At 32.5% G+C, this 21,860-nt stretch overlaps 1 protein-coding gene across 1 annotated transcript in view; it reads right to left on the reverse strand.

Annotated features, from left to right (window-relative positions):
- Window positions 1–84: 84 nt before the first annotated feature.
- Window positions 85–21,860, reverse strand: part of LOC129230578 (ephexin-1-like) — a 33,414-nt gene continuing 11,638 nt past the window's right edge. Inside the window, exons 8-16 of the mRNA XM_054864982.1 lie at window positions 17,688–17,923; window positions 17,428–17,580; window positions 16,146–16,350; window positions 13,783–13,875; window positions 12,069–12,238; window positions 5,901–6,083; window positions 5,456–5,535; window positions 3,616–3,720; window positions 85–2,472 (exon numbers count right to left, since the gene is read on the reverse strand). Coding sequence (XP_054720957.1) covers window positions 2,288–2,472; window positions 3,616–3,720; window positions 5,456–5,535; window positions 5,901–6,083; window positions 12,069–12,238; window positions 13,783–13,875; window positions 16,146–16,350; window positions 17,428–17,580; window positions 17,688–17,923 — 1,410 coding nt within the window. The 3' untranslated portion in view covers window positions 85–2,287. The remainder of the gene's footprint in view (window positions 2,473–3,615; window positions 3,721–5,455; window positions 5,536–5,900; window positions 6,084–12,068; window positions 12,239–13,782; window positions 13,876–16,145; window positions 16,351–17,427; window positions 17,581–17,687; window positions 17,924–21,860) is intronic.

Genomic DNA, 21,860 nt, shown 5'->3' on the forward strand with positions numbered 1-21,860 from the left:
CGATACGATAAGTAGTTTTTTTTAATTAATTTTTAAAGCTCAAGTGATTGTGACGTCAAATGGCACAGGAAGTGACGTCATGCGCTCTTTCGCCGTGGGAGAAGCCGAAGGACGTGCAGTTGGCTTTGAAGACGAAACGTAAGGCTTACCTCCTCGCATTTCTGGAACATTAAACCTCTCATCCTCTTGGAAATATTCGAATACTATCATTGATGTTACTTGAGGAAGATTATTAGTTTGTGCTTTAACGAGTCCGGCCTCCATAATGTTCAAAAGGATTATTGAATTTCTAAAAAATAAAAATATCAGCGCGCTCAAAATGTCCGTAGCGAAAACAAGGGATCTTTAGCAGAAGGCTGCCCATTAGTGCCCTGTGATGTTTCAGAAGAGTGCACTTTTGCGCATGGATTTTTAAAAATTCATTAAAAATCAATCACGGAGTTTTAGAATTCGGCGATGGTGAATTTTTTAGTTTTGAGGGTCAATTAACAATATCCAATAGTCAAAATATGAACATTTAATAGGTTGCAACTTACCTATTATAGCAATCTAATCATCATGCCGTACTTGGCACATCAGTCTGACACCACTGCAGCTGAGCTAGAAATGATCAAGCTTTTGATTTGAACAATAAGTGGATTGCGTGAAGCAATCCTATGTAATTTTGTTCTAAAGCATTCTTTTTTGTTGTAATAAAAAGTGTGTCTATTTATTTGAGGATTTGTTTTGCTTATTTTCTATACTACCAGTTTATCCAGATTGCCTTTGGTTCCAATTAAGCTGGATACCTAAAATTTTACTGTACATTCCCCTTGCTTCGAGCAAAATGAATAAGGAATAAAAGCTCTAGTTTTGGGAAAGGGGAGGAGCAATAGTTTTTTTTCCTTTTAGATCCCTTTTGACTGTGCTCACTTTGTTCTTGTTTTATGTAAAGGGCATAATTTGAGTCTTTGTCATCTCAATCCTTGGTAGTGTTTATTGAGACTGTTGCAAAGTATGAAAATGTTATTTTCTTAAAAACATAATTTTGCATGCAGCTGTTTTGAATTTGTCAAACTTAAGTGCACATTATAATTATATATATATATATATTTTTTAACTTATTGGTAAACATGTTCTGCAATAAACTTTCCAGCGAGATTTATCCAAAGGAAATTTCTTTTTAATCTTGTAAAATGTTTATTTATGGTATAAATGTAGGTTCTGTTTGAATTTTATGTGTCAAATTATTTATGTCATCACAATTTTCATATTTGTCAGTATATTCATGAAAAAAAAAGACAAACATCAATAAAAATGAATTTTTATGAGTGGCTTTTCAGAAACGATAGATTTATGTGAAATAATCATTTGAGTTATTTTGTGCTCCTAACAAATCTTTTTTTTTTCAAAGGAAATTTGGTTCTTTATTTCGTTAAAGCATTCCTTACTTAAAACCTAACCCTGGTTTAAACATGACTCACTGAAAAGGATGTTCTGTTGCCTAGAATAACTTTTGGTTACAATGCAACATGATTTGAGAATTATACACGGTAGTGTCACATGTTGAATTTTTTTTCCTGAATAGTTTGTGGGAGTGCCATCTTGTTTTGCAAACCAATGTGGAAGTTCAACCTCATGGTCTGAAATGAGGTGGGAGAAGTTGCATGGGTTTTGTGTGCCATTGTTAATTTTTGAATAGTACAGTGAAGCACCGTTTATACGTTTCTCTTTTATGCGTTTTTATCAATTATATGATTTTAAAATTGGTCCCTGTAAAGTCTAATACACATTAAGCTATACCTATTATACTTTTTTCGTTTGTACTCTTTTTTCATACAGTCCCTTCGAAAACGTATAAACGCTAAACGGTGCTTCACTGTAGTTAATTTGCAAAGAAGTGCAAAATACAACACAGCTGAAAAGGAGACAATAGCATTTGAAAGTAATATTTTTTATTTTCTATGTTGAAAATTAATATTACATCACAGAATGGAATGAAAACTTCTAGATAAAATGGCAACATCAATTTTCATGTAAATGTTTTTGTAAAACCATTTGAATAAGAAATGTTTGTATCATACAAAAATTTAAAAACGTATAAAAAAATGCTAACAAATAATTCATGTGAAAATATACAATAATACAATGCATTTAAATATAATGAGCTTTTGAGCAAAATTATTCTTTAAAAAAGTCCATGCTTAAAAATTACAAATAATACAAAATATACATATTTGCTCGTATTCAATGAGCATGGCTTCAAAAATATGGCGAGATTCTTAGGAAATTGTGGTGGCTCAGAATTTCACTTCTTCGTTTGTGCAGCCTGGGCTTTGTACTGTTCTTCCAAATACGTCTGGGACAGCATGAGAAGGCGGTATCTTTGATGAAGATTGCGAGCTCTGACATGAGAATTAATGATTTCTACAGCATGAGAGGACGGAAACCAACCTCGAACACCATCTCGAATCCTTTCTCCTTCAAACCAACCTGTGATCAAACAGAAGTCAAAGATTAGTAGTAAGTTGTAACATATTATATGATTTAGCTGTGAGGATAGTAAAAAGTAACATTGCTTTACACCAGTGGGACCAGCCCAAACTAAATCCTGCGGGTCACATAGGGCCCCCTTTTATTTTTAATGTTACGAACCAAAAGCTAGGTTCTGAAAAGTTCCAAAACAGATCATCTGCATTGGATATTGAAAATGATTGTTGCAAATTTGAACCTGATGGTCAAAAACTGGTAACTAAAAACAAGTGAAAACTTGGCATTAAAATATGAATGATAGCAATTCCTATTTTGTAATTAATTATGTTTTTCCTTTCCCTTGTTTTTTGATTTCTTCTAGAAAAAAAATTTATGTATCCTGACCCACAAGATTCATTTTCATATCAGGTGCAGCCTTTGGATGAAAGAAGGCACCACTGCTTTACACATTGAAATATAAGACCCGAGTTCACAAACGTTAATTCTTCAATGAAATAAAACAGTTACATGGGTAACATCTGTGACGACATATTAGTGTAAGAATAATAATGCTTTGTCCCTAATTTTGCTTTAGCTTTAAAAAAAAAAAGAGTAGCAATAAGTCATTTATGGAGAATAAAATTCACTTTTTAGTGCAAATTAAAATTTTTTGAATTGTTGATTTCTTTTTTATGGCTGATGACCTTGAAGCAGAAATATGTAGTAGGAGGCGAGTTCTCGCTGATCCTATCTGTTACAAATTATCTTTCATCTTCAAGGTCAGCCACCATCTCTCCATGGTCAAGCTTCAACAAGTATGTTAAAATAGATTAAACTACTTTAGATCAATCAGCTTATTAAGTTTTCAGGAGTTAGTTGAGTAAGTGTAAGCACGACTTCAAACGCTATAAATATTCATACATCCATTTTTTTTTTCATGTATTTCATCCAAAAATATATTCAAAGTAACACTATATTTTATATGAAATACATTCCCAAGTTTAAATGTTTTTTACATTGATTGAATTTTTCTTATTTCAATTATAAGAGGAGTAAAAATCCCTCCCCTTAAGAATATTATTTTCCCCCTAATGGCAGACTATGAACATTTGCAGTAAAAGACTCGTCTATTTTCTCAATATTTAATTGAATAAAATATTTTACCATCCGACATTTTCTTAAAAACATTCACGACATCAGCTTCTTCCAGGGACAATTCATCAGGTTGTTGTGCATTATAGGCATGAGTGCACTGAACTTGTGGGCAATCTAGAAAATAAAGTTTGCAATGTTATAAGGGTTATATTAATATTAAAAACATGAAGATAAAGTTGAAGACAAAAAAATATACTAGAGGTGTGATCTCTATGATATTAATAAAAAAGTGAAAAATAAATTTCAGAAACATTTAACAATGTATTCCTGCATTTATTAGTTGTTGGCGTGTTTGTAATAAACTACTACAGAAAGATTGGTGATATTGCCTCAAAAGGTTATTAATTAATTAATATTTTTTTGCTGTCCAAGAAAGGTTAATAAGAATAATAACTCATTACTAACATTTCAAGTTAAATACAAAGGTATATGTAACTTCTATATGTATTTAAAATGCGAAAAAAAAAATAATAAACATCAATACAACTTAATGAATAATTTCATAACTTTTAGTTTTCCACCAGAATAATAAAAGTAAATTAATTAATAATGCGAATCAGAAAACTTAGTAATATTTTACTAGACAACACAAACACAGTAGAACCTCGTTAAGTTGTCACTCAAGGGACCAAAAATTTTTGACCACTTATGCGGAGTGACTACTTATGTGGAGTGGGAAATTAAGGAAGAAAAAAAAAAGTCTTACAAATAGTATTCATGAATGGCAGTAGAATTCTGTGAGAAAAACAATAGCTTATGTAATCAATGTCTATAAATTAGTGGAAATATTAAAAAGGGGGAAAAATACTAATGACAGTTACTTTGTTTTATTTTCTCTTACTTATACATTACTAAATAACAACAACTTATTTTAATGTAGTTATGGTACTTTAATACAATCGTTCAATGTTGACTCATGAAGTTGTTGCTTGCGGAAAAGAATGATCACTTCTAACATACATCAATCTTTAAATTCTGTTTGTAGTTCCTTGAACGGATGTTAAATACTGACTAACTTTCTCCAGGTATTAGATTTTGTATGTCTTGCTGAAAGGAGTTTGATTCATACTCTTGGCACTCGGCAGAGTCACAGCAAGAGGTGTGCTTTGAACGACTAGAATGGAGGATCAAGATTTCATGGAAAAATGACTATCAAACAGCCTTTCCACTAAGTCCGATATTTTCGAAGATCCGATAAGAAAAAGGAATTTTAGAAAACAATTTTTGAGTGACTAGTTAACCGGGTAAAATGAAATTTGGTGACCAGTAAAAGAGGATAATTTTACATTACTGTGAATGAGACCTTTTTGGGACCAAAGAAAAACGACCACTTAAACGGAGTGACCACTTAACCAGTTGACTACTTATTGAGGTTTCACTGTATATTCAAGTATTATAAATACTTCTAGTGACTTGAAATACATTCCCGAAACAGTATGCTACATATTTAAAGTAAAACGATAATGTTTTCAATCAATGACTAGTTGAGAGTGGTGGACTAAATTTATGTATGTTTTAGAGAGACTATAAATTAAAACTCGGAAATCTTTAGAAACACTCAATATTTTAGTTAAGCATGCTGCAAGATAGGATTGTTAACTTTCTAAAGTATAAGTATACTTCTGTTGAAACATAGAAAACTTTTCAATGGGATAGATGTTCCAATAACTAGTTAATCAGGAAGCTTTCATTATAGTTGTAAACATATTCATTTTTGGGATATTTTTGGTTAAATTATAAAACATGGATATTGAAAAAAAAATGCAAAACATTGATTTCAAACATGCAAAACATGAAATTGAATGCAAAACATTGACATCAATGTCACATCCTAAACAAAGACACATACCCCATTCTTCATAAATCTTTTCATCTGGATTATCTGATTTTGCTGGAGTCACTGCATTCATCCATCGGGTACGATCACTCCTGCACGTGTAGATGATTTTAATAGTTAAAACTGAATTTTATTTATTTAAATGAAACTACAATAATTTTAAGTTCCATAAAATGAAAATGACATATATGCTTTGATAAGGCTATTAATGTAAAATTTATCCTAGAAGAAAATTTTGAATTTTTCGTAACAAATTATCTTAATATGTTTCATCTGTAGAATAGTTTGTTTGTTATTTTAATATTTATTTATTTATTTAAAAATTCTGAATATTTTGAGAAAATATATATTAAAAATATATTTTTTAATTAAATAAAATGAAACATATTCTAGGTTTCTAACTACTGAAGCCTCATTTTGAAAAGTCAGTTAATCAAAAGGATAGTAAACCACTTACTCAAGTAAACAGCTTAGAAGCATCTCCACAGTTTTTCCTTCCCTATTGTTCAACATAATAAGTTGAAAAACATTTCTGTAACTTGATGGTAAACGCATTGGTAAAGGCGGCATGTTTTCATCAAGCAGTTTAACCTGCAGCATGTTTCTCGGGCAATAATCCACAACCAGATAGCTGTCATCACTAAAACATAAGGTAAATATTATTACAATCTCACTAAAAAGCTAATTATACTAAACTTAACTTATACGGTCTTGAACAAAGGCAAGTTGTAGGAGGAAATGTTCTAGTTTCTCAAATTCACTAAAATAAAGGAGTTGATGGGATATAACTCTGCACACTTCGCAAAACTAGGAGTCATTGTTTTAAGCTTTTGAATTCCCATGTTAGTCTTAATAATAGGAAAAATTATTACTTTAACTGAGTTGTAGGCATGTGCAATAGTTTACTAGCAGCCTGTTACCTGCAAAGCGGTGGGATTTTAATAGGGGTAGTGATCTTCATTGGAAATTGACTAGGACCAGCCAGTCTAGTTGGGCCCAGAGTCCCTTGCCCCCCATGAGTCATCATTTTTGTATTTAACGAAAACAAAACAACCTTCTGTTATAAACATGCAAACAATTAAATAATGCAATAAAAACCACGTTTATATAATGTAAAGCAGTGGTGATTTCTTTAAAGGTTTCACTTGCTACAAAAAATGACTGAATTAATAATTTGAACAGATCAAAATTAAAACCATAGTCTGATTGATAATATATATCTACCTTCATTTGTATGTTTGCAATATCTTAGTTTTAAATTGAGTGAAAAGGAAGTTATGAAACTTATGGCACCAAGTTATTTTGCACCATCAAAGATGTGTGTTACATTAACGGCTATCACACGTGTCAAAATGGCATATGTATGATGTAAATGCTTAAAATGACAGCAAAAAAAGAAAAATTATTTGAATTTTGACATTTTGAATTCAAATTATGTTTTTTGCAATCACGAGTGTGTGTGTGTATGTAGGCGTGACTTTATGTGTGTGTGTGTAGGCGTGTATGTATGTAGGCATGTGTGTTTATGTGTAGGGGGGTATGTATGTGTGTAGGCATGTGTGTTTGTGTCTGCATGCAGGTATGAGTGTGTGGGTAGTTGTGTGTATGAGTGTTTGTGTGTGGGGGGGGGGGGAAATGTGTATGTTTGTGTAGGCATATGTGTTTGTGTCTGTGTGCAGGCATGAGTGTGTGGGTAGTTGTGTGTGTTTGTGTAGGTGTCTGTGTGTATGCCATGTGTATGTATGTGTGTAAGTGTAGGATATGGATTAGGGTGTGCCGAAATAAGCCGGAAAAAAAAATTTTCGAAATCAATTTTTGGATAGCGCGCAAAAGTTGCGTAGTGAGCTAGTTAGCACTCAGAAAAAATTTCTTGGACATTAAAAAATATCTAGCCGGCGCTATTTGACACTGAAAAACTAAAAAGGGAGAAAAATGAATTTTTGTCGAATTTTTTTTTTTCAAAATCTAAATTCCAAATATTTTGCTGGAATGCACCGAAAATGTTATATAATGAACGAGTTCGAGCCTATAAAATGTCTCATTGATTTTAATGAACATTTAACAGCTCCTTTCCGACATCACAAATTGGAGAAAAATGAAAGAATATTGAATTTCTTTAAAAACCAATGTGAAAATTATTTTTCAAAATTAAATCATCGACTAATTAATTAAATAGCACTATTAATCATAGTAATTATTATCGCGCAATAGTATCATACATTTTCTAGAATTACAAATAGAGATATAAAATTTTGAAAAAGAAATCTTCAAATTTGATTTATAATACCTCATGCATAATGAATATTATTTTTTGGAATAATATTGTCCCTTGTTATCAAATGTTGGAAGTTCTTTCCTAGCTTGAAGTTAGGCACGAATGTATCCATCTCGTGCAGTTTCACCACGAACTTTTATTGCAGCTTCGGTTATTAGTTTCACACAACATTCCACTGCCTGCGTGTGACAGGGAAATTTCTCGAAAGTGAACTCTGTAGGCTGTTCTTTGCACATTTCTTTCAATTGTTGGTCTTTTAGATGCAATGTAAAAGGTGGCTCTGTTACAACCCAGTTTTCCCAATCAACTAAATCAACGGCTTCAAAATTGAGTTTAGGACACTTAAAAAATCGTACACCATCCGAGTTCTTCGTCTTCTTATTTCTAGAGTTTAGAATGCCCCTAACAGTTAATTCCCGAATGTATTTTCTTGAGTCAAACAAAATTGTCGACAGTAGCTATTCAGGATGAGCGAGATATGCATTATTTGAGAGAACTTTGAAAATTATCTCTTTAACGTTGTCTGGAAACTGCCTTGCAAGAGAAATCATTTTCCAAAAATGTTGGGCACTATACTGGCAGTTCGGTTTCATTTTTATTTCAAACCACATTGGAGCATAAACTAACATTACATACTTTACAAGCATTGTAAGATTTTCTGATGGAGTTGGAAGCCTATATACAAGCGTAACAAACGGTTTGCAGTTGTCAGCCATCGCGCATGATTGAGTTTGCCTGGGCTACTTGTCAGCCACGCTAGAAGGACAACTACCAACTTTTACGGCACGACAGATTCTATACAAATATTGTTGTTCAGTACTTACATTTTTTATATCTTCCATGTCCAAAACCAGAAGATTGCAGTCAATTTTATCAAATTTTACCACCGGAATGTTTCACAATCTGTAAGAAGTTGTCCGATAGCTCCAGAATATGATTGTGGCCCCTTTGTGCAACGTCCAATTCCAGAATACGATGCCTCAGTGTCAACTCATTAGTATGTAGCAGACATTGTTCCACTGTAAAGGTATTTTGAGATATGTCTCAAGTAAAAGAATTACTCCACCTTTCCATCCCGTATTTACATTTGTTCCGTCGCGTCCAATAACCGATAAGTTAAGCAAGCTTATATTATACGTTTTTGCAAAGCCTATAATAAGTACCTTGCGAAATTTCTTTTGCACTTTCACCAACTGTAAGTGATCAATGACCGATGTACTTGCTACCTGGTTCTTCTATCAGTGCTACATGTGCTTCAGATGCTAAGTTTTGATGGCCAGATGTCTTTTGAAAAGTGTCATTTTGCGGCCATCAAAATACAAACTCTTTATAGCTACCCCTTTAACTGCTCTTAAATCCCTTTCTCTTAGCTCGTTCCTTTTTTTTATCGACTTCCCTCCTTACTTTGTTTATCGACTATATATTTTTGTTGTTTAGGAGAAACTAAGTCGAAATCAGCAAGAACTGCTGTAGCCATTTTAGCCACTGCTCTATTTGAAGCACCAGTTAGATCTGCTGCTAAAGCTGTATGAGGCATAGAAAGTTTCATTTAACTTGTAGTAGTTGATGGCGCATCAGTTCGCTTACGTTTTCTTGAAAACGGATAATTCAATTTAAAATCGTCATCTGTATTTTCTGTGCTTTCTCCTGATTCAAGCTCTGTTTCAGGTTCATTCAATGTAATATGACTTTCCTTGACCCTCAATCCACTTGTGCTGAGCACTGATACGTCTTTCTCATCCAAAGCAACACTTGTTTCAATTTTCTGGCATCTTTTTTCTCTTTTCCGTAGTTTCTGGGTTTAGCCATTTTTCTTACTGTCCTTTGATCAATTAGAAATTGTTTTTCTCTTTCAGGGACTTTTGCTTTTTTTCTGCAATTACACGAATATAAATCTGCGCATTTGCAGGCACAAATGTCAAACAAACTCGTAGCCTCTGCTTTACATTTGCCTAGCTTTGACTGTAAAAGTTGCGTCTTTATATTCTTAGCATTTTTTGTTGAGCTATTATATTTAGAATAATAATATAAAATCATGGTAATCACTCTCCTTATCGAAAAAACGGGAAGAGAAGCATGCTCCCAAATATTAATAACTTGTTTTGCTACTGCAACGGCTAAACTTGCAGAAGATGGTTGCTTACTTCCTTCTCCCTTTATTTGCATTCTAGTGATTTGATAAATCTGATAATGTCCTCATATGTTGGAAGAAATAAAGCATCGGGAGGAGACACATCTTTTCCAGGTCCAAATAGAAGACTACTTGTGCTTGCTCGCGTTACTTTCTTTTTCGCATGTTTCTCCATAACAGTCGTGTTGTATACCAAAACAGAGATAATAATGCAATGACAAAAATTCGAAATTTCTCTTTAACACATTCTGCAGTGAACAATCGAATGCTCAGAAACATATATAAGATCGTTATAAAGTAATCTTAGGAATAATAGAAGCAGTTGAGCGCCGTTTATTAACAATTGGAACCGAAGATTGAAAAATTAGCATCTTATGTAACTATTTTTTATTTAAGTGTGTGCATTTTTTAAAATTGGCGTACAAATGTCGCATAAAATTGATTGAATTTTCACTGTTTTTTCTAAGTAACGTATTGCGTAACATTTCAGTATTTACTTCTTTCGAAACTACTTTAATTTTTTTTTTTTTTTTCATTTTTCTCAAGTTACAGTCTTAAAGGAGCGTAGCTAAATGTTCTACGAAGTGTATAAAAGTCTTTGAGGATTTCAACTAATTCACTGACAGATACTTCTAATGTTTGCTGAAACTAGCTTCAAACTTTTATTTTTGCCCCCCCCCCCCTTTTTTTGGGCAAAAACGTGCATTTTTGCCCTTTTTTTTCAGTTTTTCAAGGTCAAATAGCGCCGGCTAAATATTAAACAAATTTAGCGAAATTTTTTATGGGTAATAACGGGCCCATATAGCAACTTTTCCGCACTATCCAAAAACAGATTTCCAAAAAAAGTTTTTTCGGCCCACCCTAATATGGATGCAACCTGGAGACGGTTTTCGCTGTAGGAGCAGTATCTTGAAGCGGCCGGTCGACGGTGATGGTGTGGAGGGTGCTGGCGGGAAAATAAAATCATTGGACATCAAAACAGTCAAGTGAGAACAATAAGCAAACGTGACTGCTCAATAACAATGATTTGAAAAGTTTGAGGATGACCATGAACAGACTTCACTCACATTTCTACTTTGCACACATTTGTGCTTTTCATGCAAGAGTGCACGGCTGAATGTTTCTATAGGTTCTAATGTGAAAGAAAAGTTTTAAAAGTTTGTTAAGATACATAAGTTTGAAGTTGATGATTTTCTACAGTAATTGTTTTCTACTTTGCCAATTTTTGGATCATTGTACTTAAGATAATCCGGATTTCATCATGTGAAATAGTATCCTATAATGAAGCAGCCAATGAAATAATGCACTAGTTTAGTCTTATAATATTGTAACAAAACATTATAGTTATTGGAAAAAAGATCTTTACCATTCTAAATACAGTGATGGATACAGCCCCCCTCCGTCCACCATTGTGTTCAAGCATTTGATGAATAAAATATAAACAATCTCAGTAGTCTTTTCAATTCATTAATTTTTTTTTAGGTGAACATTTTAAATATTGCTTCCATTCAATTCTTATGAAATTTTTTTAGTAATGTTTATGAAGTGCCTTATCCCTGGCCGATTTGGTGTTTTTTATTGACCCCCAAGCAGTTTAAGAAATGTTTAGTACCAAAACCGTAAGTTTGTTCAGGGGGGAATGGGTCATTCTTCAGCATGACCCCCTCCCCCCCTAAAATGGTAGTCTGTATCTGCCCGTCTAAATATCAATTACAAAAATACTAAGAGATGAAGTGAAATGCAGTTTGCTGCATAAAAGTGAAGAAATCTAAGAGTTCTTTCTGGGATCAATTGCCAGAGGTAAATAGTAATAGATAGGTGTGTTTCTTGAACAGTGGATTGAACACGGCGAACCCATACATTAACCTGCGCCAGACTTAACTCCACTGGATTTCTTTTTGAGAGATTACGTTACAGACATGATTCTTCAAAAATTTGTATTTGATTTATCCATTTTGAAGGAGAGAATACAATTAGCAACCTTTGCTGTTACACTGCATATGTTAAAAGACACTTGGAGAGAAACCGAGTACTGACTTAAGATTATCCGGGTTACTAACCAAACTTAAGTATAGCTAACTGCAAATAAATTTTTTTTTTCAAGATCTTTGTTCTTTTCCAGCAATCTGTATTTCATCTCACCTGTGAATATTTTTGTTATTAATGTTTAGAATGGTAAAGTTCTTTCTTAGACAAGCTATGTTATTTTTGAAAAATACCTTTTCTTCCTTGTTACCACAAGTAAATCAGTGAAAAGGAAGAGATACAGCTGAATTTTGCACCACCTGCTATTCCGCCCAAAAGTCCTACGGTTAGAACTGTCCATCAAAAGCTGAATTAGTTCACCTCGTTTTACAAGCCAACGAGAAGCAGATAACAGGCCAAAACCCTATTGAAATACAGGAGAATTGGAATTAATACATATGGAGACAGAAAATACAAGTTTTCTTTTTTTGCAATGATAAATCACTGTATATTTTAAATGGGGTTGATTCCAAAATTTTGAAAGTATTTTTTTCTGAAAGAACATGCTTAAAAACATAGAATATGACCATTTTTTAAATAATTTGTTTTTTAAGTTTAATAATTTTAAAAAATTACTTAAATCAGCGAGCTTTCATTGTTTATGCTTCTGTCCGATGGCATCACAAATGATGAAATGCCATTCACAGTGCAAAATATTTAATTTGCATCTTTACCCATGTGTATTGGCAACGATATGGTTGATAGCAAGCGTTGAGTGCAATTTTAATTCGCTCTTTGATTATCATAACATGGAAACGCGGAAGAAAGATGCGCCAAAATGCATCATTTGTGACGTCATCAAGACCACGCCTTGTTTGAAAAATCGGACATTTAAAAAAAATTAAAAAATAACTGTTGAGAAAATGAAAGTATTTTCTGGGTTCATGTTATTTCTTTTTCTTTTTTTGCTTATTCTATCAATTTCAGTGACAAAAAGTACTACTTTTGACTGAAGGAAACAACCCCATTGAAATTGCTAAAACTCAATTTTTAAATGGAAAAAATATTTATATGAAATTGAAAATCATATAGTAATATGAGGATGTGTGAACAATACACTTCTTAGTCAACCACTCAAGTGAAGTGAACCTGTTCCTCTGTTTATAAACGATTTTGGTAAAATCACATAGGTTTTCAAAAAAATTAAATAGCATTATGATATATAGGACAGTAAGGATAAATTTTATTTAATGTTATACAGGATTAATTGTATGAGAAACTAATTTACCTCTCTAGAATTTTGAAAAGGCTTCATTTCCCCCCAAATGTTAAGTTTCTCCTCATTCAGTTTAAAAAACATGTTTTTATTTTTTGATAAATATTGTTTTAAATTACAAAATTTAGAGTTTTGGAGCAAAATATCTTCTTCGGAATCCTATGGTAAGGGTACAGACTGTATCTATAAAGAGTACTTTATAACTAAGGTTTTTTAGTTTGAAAAAGGCTTTTGAAAACATGTAAATGAAGAAAAATTTATTATAAGAGTTTGTCTATAAATAATGCTATGCTTTAAGGGAGAGGAGTTTGTGACAAAGGGAGATGGAGGGGTAACAAAAATATCACACATATTGGTTGAAATAAAAATATTTTTTAAGGCAAAATGTTTATGTAAATTGATAAACCTATTGGAACACAGCAAGACATGTGACAAAAGAGGGGGGGGGGAGTGTTGAAAAAAAGCGGAACATCATTTATGGACAGCCTCATAGATAAATTTATCCACAGATTGTAAATATGTTGCTTTTGCTAATTTTATCACAAATGACTACGTGAAATATTTATTTTTTACCTTGATTGAGTGTAAGCTATTTGAAATTCCTAGTAGCACGTATTAAATTGCAAAAAAAAAAAAAAATTATTCATGTTTAATAGAGAAGACTATAAAAACTATAACAAAATGTTACATACTTTACATTCCTTAAAATCAATTTGTTGACTAATAACCAGCATTTCCTCCATTCTTTCCATCTTTCGAGCACCTTCATTGCATTCCGCAACAAGCTAGGAAAAGTGTTCTAAATTTAATTTTTCTCCCATACTTTTTCATTACAATAGCAGTATATATCAAAATCATTCATAAAAATATGACAACGGAGGATGAAAAGTAATGAGTTAATAAACCACATAGTGAGAAGCAAAGGGATGCAAGTGGCAAAATTAAAAAAATTGGAGATAACCAGTACAAATGGTAGGTGAACCCCTCCTCTGTCTTGGGGCAAGAGATAGTACTAGTGGCCCTGGTAGGTGCTGCTGTACAGCATGATTAAGAAGAAAAAATTAATGAAAGTCTACCTAGGACGTAATTTTTATACGCGTTTTACTCAAAACTTGGAAAATGTCCACTTATATCCCTTTGCTTCTCACTGCCTCATTTCAATTTATATTACTTCCTCCAGCGCCATATCAGATTTCAGAAGCATGCAGAGTAATACCAGATGCAAGAAGGTGGAATTATAAAGATCAAAAGTAAATGCTTAATTTCAGTATTGATAGCATATGAAAACATTTACAAATGTTGAATATTAAGAAATGGTAACAAAATAAAATTAAAACTAGAATAATATCTACGAATAAATAATAAATTCATAATGTGTAACTGAATTAAATAAAATAATAAATTATGCTGCAGATATGTGACATATGGCATGCATTTCAATAGGGTTTTAGCAGGTGTCGGCTTGACCTAAAATGTGTGTCTCCGGGGCTGAAGGGGCTTAAAAGTACAACTATAATTAAAAATGCAAGTATTGTTATATTTTTTAAATCTAATTTTTAAATAAAAAAATACAAAAATAAGGATTAAAATAAACAAAAAGAAGTGTAAATTTAACAATAGTATTTAAGGAAGGAAAAAAAGATGTGATTATGTGAATCATAAAATGTTAAAACTTGCATTATTTTTCATTAAAAGTTAAAATTCTGATTAACGAAATTCAATGGAATTGCAGAAACAGATTCAAATTGATATACTTTAATCTACTTATACAGCTCCAGTTATAATATTGTCGCCTCAGAGCAACAGTATCTTAGTATTATTCCTCGGACTAGATGTCTTAGTGTCAGGAGCGGATACAGAAAAATCTTTTGGAGGGGGCACGGGAAATTGAATACCCACCCCCTGCAGCCTTTGATGTTTCATAACAAAGTTTTAATGACTTTATTTTTAAATATGCGTGGTTTTTTTTTTTTTTTTGTTATTTTTATTATTATTTATTTATTTTTTTTTAAGGATTCCTTCAGGTCAATGAATCTACTTCTAAGTACATGAATATTATGCACTAATATACTTTGAATGTGGACGGAAAACATCTTTAACGTTTCAAGCCGTTTAAATACTAAACCCAACATAATGTCACTGAGATGCTAGACAATGGGTGGCTTTACTTAGGAACATTGTCATAATGATTATAATACGAGGGCAAGGTTATTAAATAAACCTATATTTCACTTGAGTTTTTTTAATTAATTTATAAAGAAAATCATAACTTCATAACATAAGTTTTACTGAAGAATTCAGAAACTATTACTATGTGAATTTCAAAACAGTTACTAATTTGTTCTTGAAGCCATGATACAGTTGAGATAACATATTGATACTACATTCCGTTTTCATTAAAAATCCTGGTTTTTCCAAGAAACTACCACACGTTTTCATTTTGCATTTTTCATGAGCTGAAAAAGAAATTTCGCAAATAGGTTTCTGGATCAAAATGACTCTTTTAAGTGCACCTAAACATTTTTAAACAAACATGTTAAGTATTGATTCCATCAAAGAAGAAATAGTGGACAAGATGAATCACAATAATACGGTCCCTTTAATTCGAAACCAGCGAGTTAAATGTATTCTGCAACTCTGGGCCTCTAACTCCAGTGACACTTCTTTAACTAACGAAAATGCTTTTATTCAAAATATACTATGTGTTTTGTGCTCTTTTTAATTAACTACGTAAAAAATGCAAAAGAAAGGTCAATTAAAAGTTAATAAATAAAATAGTGAAATTAATTCATTCTTTTGGGGGGGGGGGCACGGGCCCCCCTAAAATCAGCTACTGCTTAGTGTCACTCTGAGGCGACGATATGATCATGATGCATTAGAACATTGTAGAAGTGTAAAAAGAAAATTTTAAAAATCAAAGTACTGCAAATAAAGCAATCATGCTATTGTTAAAGCATAAAATAAATTTAAAATGAAAACTCCAGCTGTAGATTTAAAAAAAAATATCCTAAAAATGTTATAAAAAAAACATGCACAGAGATATGCCATAAAATACCTTGTTTAGAGTTGCTAAAGCCATTTTACAACTCTCATATATTGGTGATTCAAATGACAGTCGATGAAATATAGCATCAATCAGCAAAGGCAGCCGAGTGATTCTCTGCATTGGTAACATCAAGAAAGAATGCATATCTAGGCCTTGACAAATAGGGTTGGACTCCAGGCGTTTCAAGACAGACAAAAATTCTGGTCGTTTTTCTCTAAAGAAGGGGGAAATATTTCAGCTCTTATTGTCCAAGATAACAATTTTTTGCTGTATAACAAGCAAGGGCACCCATATGCAAAATTGCAAAAGGGGGGGGGGCTCATATTTTCCCCACAGTTTAACAGGATATTTTCCCAAAGGAAACTGATTTCAGTGCAGTTTACATTTTTGCAAGAAAAAGTTCTAAATTCTAAGGACCCCCACTTGCCCCCCCCATATGGGCGCCCTTTAAAACAGGCCATGTTATAATTAATTGTACAACATAACAGGGCCTGATTAACTCATGGTCCCTTGCTCATGGACCTGAGCATCATAATATTAGATTTTACACTAAACTTTTTGTAAAAGTTTCATTCTTCCCTTTCTTCTTTATTTTTTCAACATGTTGCACATTATAATTATTTCAACGTATATTTTAGTGAAATTCGTGCAAAATAAATAGGTTAGAATGTTCAAGTGGTTTTTAAGCATACAACTTCTTTGAAAACAAATTTAAATCGAATTGATCAAGCCCTGTTTATAACAACTGCTGCATTTTTCAAACATAGAGTAGGCCAAGCAGTAAATAAACAGCTTTTTTAAATTTCAAAATAAGTTTCCAAATGTTTTGTCTTTTTGTTCTTTTCTTTGGGGGGCTGGCAGTAGTACCTTCCTTCTGTTCATTTCAAAATGGAATACCAATGGAACATGCTGGGTTTGTGCACTTGTTGGGAGCTGTATACAAGGGGGAGGTTTAGAGGGTTCAAACCCCCTCCGAAATTTTTCAAAACTATTCTAAATTATGCTTTTTGTTCATAATAAAGAGTTCTGAACAAATGTGCTAGGTAAAACCCTCCCCGAAACAAAACTCTGGTTATGGCCCTGAGGGGTGGTACACTTTTTCCACAACCCCGCCCCCAAAAAATAATTGTGAAGGAGAACCGTGACAGTTTTCCTAATTTTTAAAACCAATCACATGAAAATATGAAAATGTTTCTGCTGTCACATGCAACTTTTAGTGATGTTACGGTTACATATTTATGCATATAAATGTTCAAAATAGTTACACATACGGAAAGATTTATTAACTTACTTCAGCTCTTTCAGTGTTCTTTCCTGATAAAGTTGATTCGAACAATATTTAACATACACTGAAAAATATTTGCTAGCATGTTGATAGATAATGTCGCATATATTACTCAAAATGATATTTTCAAGCCATCTTTTTTCAAGGTCTGCCAGCAGACTGTAAAATTATAAAAAGAAATTAAACAATGAATTGAAACTTAACTACCGAATTAGAAAAATGTGAGCCAAGAAAATATAAAACTGAAAAGACAAAATATATTCCACCTTGCACTGACATCTCTCACAGGCTGGACATCTGAAAATAACACATGTCGCTCTCTTTTGTCCAAGACGTGTTTATCAGAGAAATTTCCACTGAATTCTTTACATTGCACAAAATGATCCATTAGAAAATTTAAGCTTTTGAGATAAGATGCTTCAGACGTAATAACTTCAAACATAGCTTCCTGTATCTTGCGCTCGTGTGATGAAATACTTTTCAAGATGCCACTTGCAACAACCTAAAAAAGGAACATTCCAGAAAATAAATATTGCAATTTTTTTGTAGATAACATTTCTAAATCAAAAATGTTTCATTAAAAAAATAAAATAAATATTGATGGTATTAAAATTTATCAATGCACTTTTTTTTTTTTTTTCAGGGTTCATACTCATTTTGGATTAAAAAAATTCCATGACTTTTCCAAGACTTTTTCCTGACTTCATAAAAATTTTCATGACCTTATTACATGAAGAAAATAGTACCATTTAATGTCAAACTTGCAAATTTTCAGAAATAGGCTTTAGAAAAACTTTTACATGAATTCCACTATCTCATTGGAGCACTTACTTGTGAATGAAAAAATATCAGTGCACATTTGCAGAAACTAATAAATTATTTTTGTTTGTATTTAGCATATAAATCCAAGTAAAGTAAAAATATAGTGAAATGTAATACACTGATGTTTAAATGTCTATTAAATATTTAATAAATAAGGCAGAATAGTAATAATGGGACAAAAATTGAATGACTCATTATTACTAGGTTTCCAATAATAAATTCACTTCATAAAAACATTGCCCTTTGGTGACAATAGTGCACAAATCACCCATGCAACTTGACCGTATATTTATTCATTAAAGTAAAGCCATGTTTTTCAGTAAATTCATTTTTCTAAACCAGATATTTCAGCTGGCCACAATAATCAGTTTTGCGAGCTGTATATTGGGCATCACTGTTTTAGAATATTATAATTCCCCTATTTTCATGTTCTATTGCCTGACTAAAGTCTTCAATTTCTAAAGCCTTCTACATATTGAGATAATATTGATGAAATTATTAATGACTTTTTACAAGCAGTTGAAACAAACTCGGATGCAATTTAATTGCACTTTTTGAGGGGGCGTGGCAAAATCAAGAACATACATGTCTACTACTACAGAATATAAATTATAAGAAGTGCTGAAAATGATGGTGAATTCAAAATTAGTGATGCCTCAGTAGTAAAATCACATTATGAAAATAGGCGAGCAGCTGTTACAGAAGCGGATGAAATTGGATTCCAAAACTCGGATTTGTTTTTGAGATCGTTCAATTTACATGCAATATTACTAAATCACTCAATATTTCTAGCGCTCTTTTAGTAATTGTTATTTTCTTACTACCCAAGACATTTTTCCATGACTTGAAATAAATTTCCATGACTTTTAATGAAAATATTAATTTTCCATTACTTTTCCAGGTCTGAAATTTGTTTATTTGTTTTCCATGACTTTCCAGGATTTCCATGACCCATACGAACCCTTTTTTTTGCAATGCCAAATTAGAATTCCTCAAAGAAAAGACTTATTAAGCTCTACTACATATAAATTTTAGAGCTTTCTTCACAAAATAGAGGTAAATCATGCTTCAAATCTTTATTACTAATAATAAAGCTCAAAGTCTCTCTGTCTGTAGGAAGTCTGTGACGCGCGTAGCGCCCAGGCCGTTCGGCCGATTTTCATGAAATTTGGCACAAAGTTAGTTTGTAGCATGGGGGTGTGCACCTTGAAGCGTTTTTTCGAAAATTTGATGTGGTTCTTTTTCTATTCCAATTTTAAGAACAAAATTATCATAAGATGGATGGTAAATTACGAAATTATCATAACGTGAAACCGTAACATGGGTACTAGCCAATTGGCGAGAAAATTCACCATACATTGTTTGTAAATATACAGGCGAACCAAAAGACCTTTTAATTTTTCTATTACGGGCAAAGCCGTGCGGGTACCACTAGTAAAACATAAAAAAAACAATGCATGTATAAACTGTATTACATGTTTTTATCTGTTATCTATTACTACATGAATAATTTTTATGCCCAATTATTAAGAAATCTTTAAATGAAAACTTTTTGATACAAATGGTCAGGGGAAAAGTTTTATGTAAAAGTCTTGTCTTTTTTTTTACATTGAAAAACATGATTAATAATTATAAATTGTTATTTTTGTAATGTTGCATAGAAAAGTAATCTATGGTATTCTACTGTCTTAAGCAACACAGTATTAATTAATTTCAGGGTCGTAACCAGAAAATAATTTCAGGGAGGGTTTAAAAACTTTCATGCGGAGCTCAGCCCTATTTGTGCTAATGTTCAAGTCGTCGGGTTATCTATTACGAAAGCGCTTTATGCAATTAATATACATATGAAAGACATTTGAGTTTTGGAACAGTATTTTTTGGAAATTTTTAAACATAAACAAGCATTTAAATGTCAAACCAAACTTTTCGGGTGGGGGATTGCGTTTGTTTACGGCCCTGTTTAATGTAGATTACAAACATGTAGACACTTGATAAAAGATATTTTATTTATAGCATTGATATGTAGAAAAAGTAGACAAGTTATTTTTCTACTAAGTATTTTTTATATTTTTACAATTAATTCAATTCACAAGCGTCAAAGCAGCAATTGTCATGTACTTCATCCAACATTATTTTTTACCTTCATATTTGCATTGCACTTCCGCCACATATTTCATTAAAAACTTGTTATAGGTAGAATTCCAAGATATTGTTTAATACCTCCCCACCCCTCTAACTTACTTCAGCTTAAGTCCTTTTTAGCCTATCATTTTTCAATAAGGCAATAAATCTTCTCATTTCAATGCATTTGATCCAAAACTATGTATTTTTGTACGCAGAAGCTATATGATCACTTTATTTTCACCCTCTACCCCCTCTCGATGGAGGTCCCTGTGATCTCCCAAAATATTATCTTACTTGCCAAATTTTGCATGACGATTCAGCAAATCTTGAGGTTTTTAAAATGTGTTTCATTTTTTAATGATACCTAATGTTTCTTCACATTAGATTTGGGTATGTGTGCATAACTATCTTTTATCATTCTGCAAAATTTGGAGTTTTATTTGGCAAGATAAGGGCTTTCCCCTTCCCAAAGTATAAGTTTGAAGCTCTCCTATCTATATTTTATGTTCAGAAAAAATGTGGCAACATTGCATTTCAGTTCAGACAAAGGAAAGTTCAAGTTATATATAATCTAGCACACTTAAAAAATAATTTAGTATCCCTTTATATACTTTTGCTGTCAACCAATCGCCTGACAGAGTTCATTCACACCAACCAGGGGCAGATCCAGAAATTTTTGCAAGAAGGGTCAAGTTTCAATGGTCAGCGTTATACCTCCAATAGAAAAAAGTATCAGTTAAGCAGGGATGCCCCCACCCCCTCAAGGAAGATAGCACATCTCTTCATATGCTACAGAGCCACTGCCCCCTCCCAAATTAGATCAAATTTCCTGTCCTTTCAAATTATCCCCCCCCCCTCCTTCCCTAAATTTTGTGCAACTTGTGTCATGGATCATTTTTCCTCAAATTTTTGGTTAAAGTCATATTTCGTTAGGTAAGAAGGTTAGACACGTTTTCGTAAACTTTAAATATATTTTTCTTTTGAAAATGAACAAAAATCTCAAAAGAGCAATAGCCCAGTAACCGAACTCAGTCAACTCTTTGAAATGTGACACCTAAGAAGAAATACCTTGCAAATAAAACCAAGCAAAAAACGGTTAACATTGATTTCATGTAAGTACTAATTTTTAGATTCTGAAAATTGAAGTTTAGATGAAAACCTTAACTCTTATATTTAGTTAAAATCATGCCACAGGGGGGTCAGCTGACCCTTTGACCCTCCCCTGAATCCGCCCCTGACACCAACTCATTTTTCAAGAACATCCACCATCCTGTCTATCAGCTTCAGACAAAACAGTCTCAATAATCTCTGAAACTCATCTAACAATAAATTGCATAAAACATTACAAACCCTTGTCCAAACAGATATCAATTTTATATGAATGTCTGATACACATAGCTTTTGTTGCATAGACATATTTTCCTTAAAATTCGAAAGTAAAAGGCAGTAAGGAGTGGGGGCAATGACATCTGATATGTTTGGTTTCTGCATGT

The sequence above is a fragment of the Uloborus diversus genome, chromosome 9 (genome assembly GCF_026930045.1).
Source record: "Uloborus diversus isolate 005 chromosome 9, Udiv.v.3.1, whole genome shotgun sequence".
Taxonomy (NCBI): Eukaryota; Metazoa; Arthropoda; class Arachnida; order Araneae; family Uloboridae; genus Uloborus; species Uloborus diversus.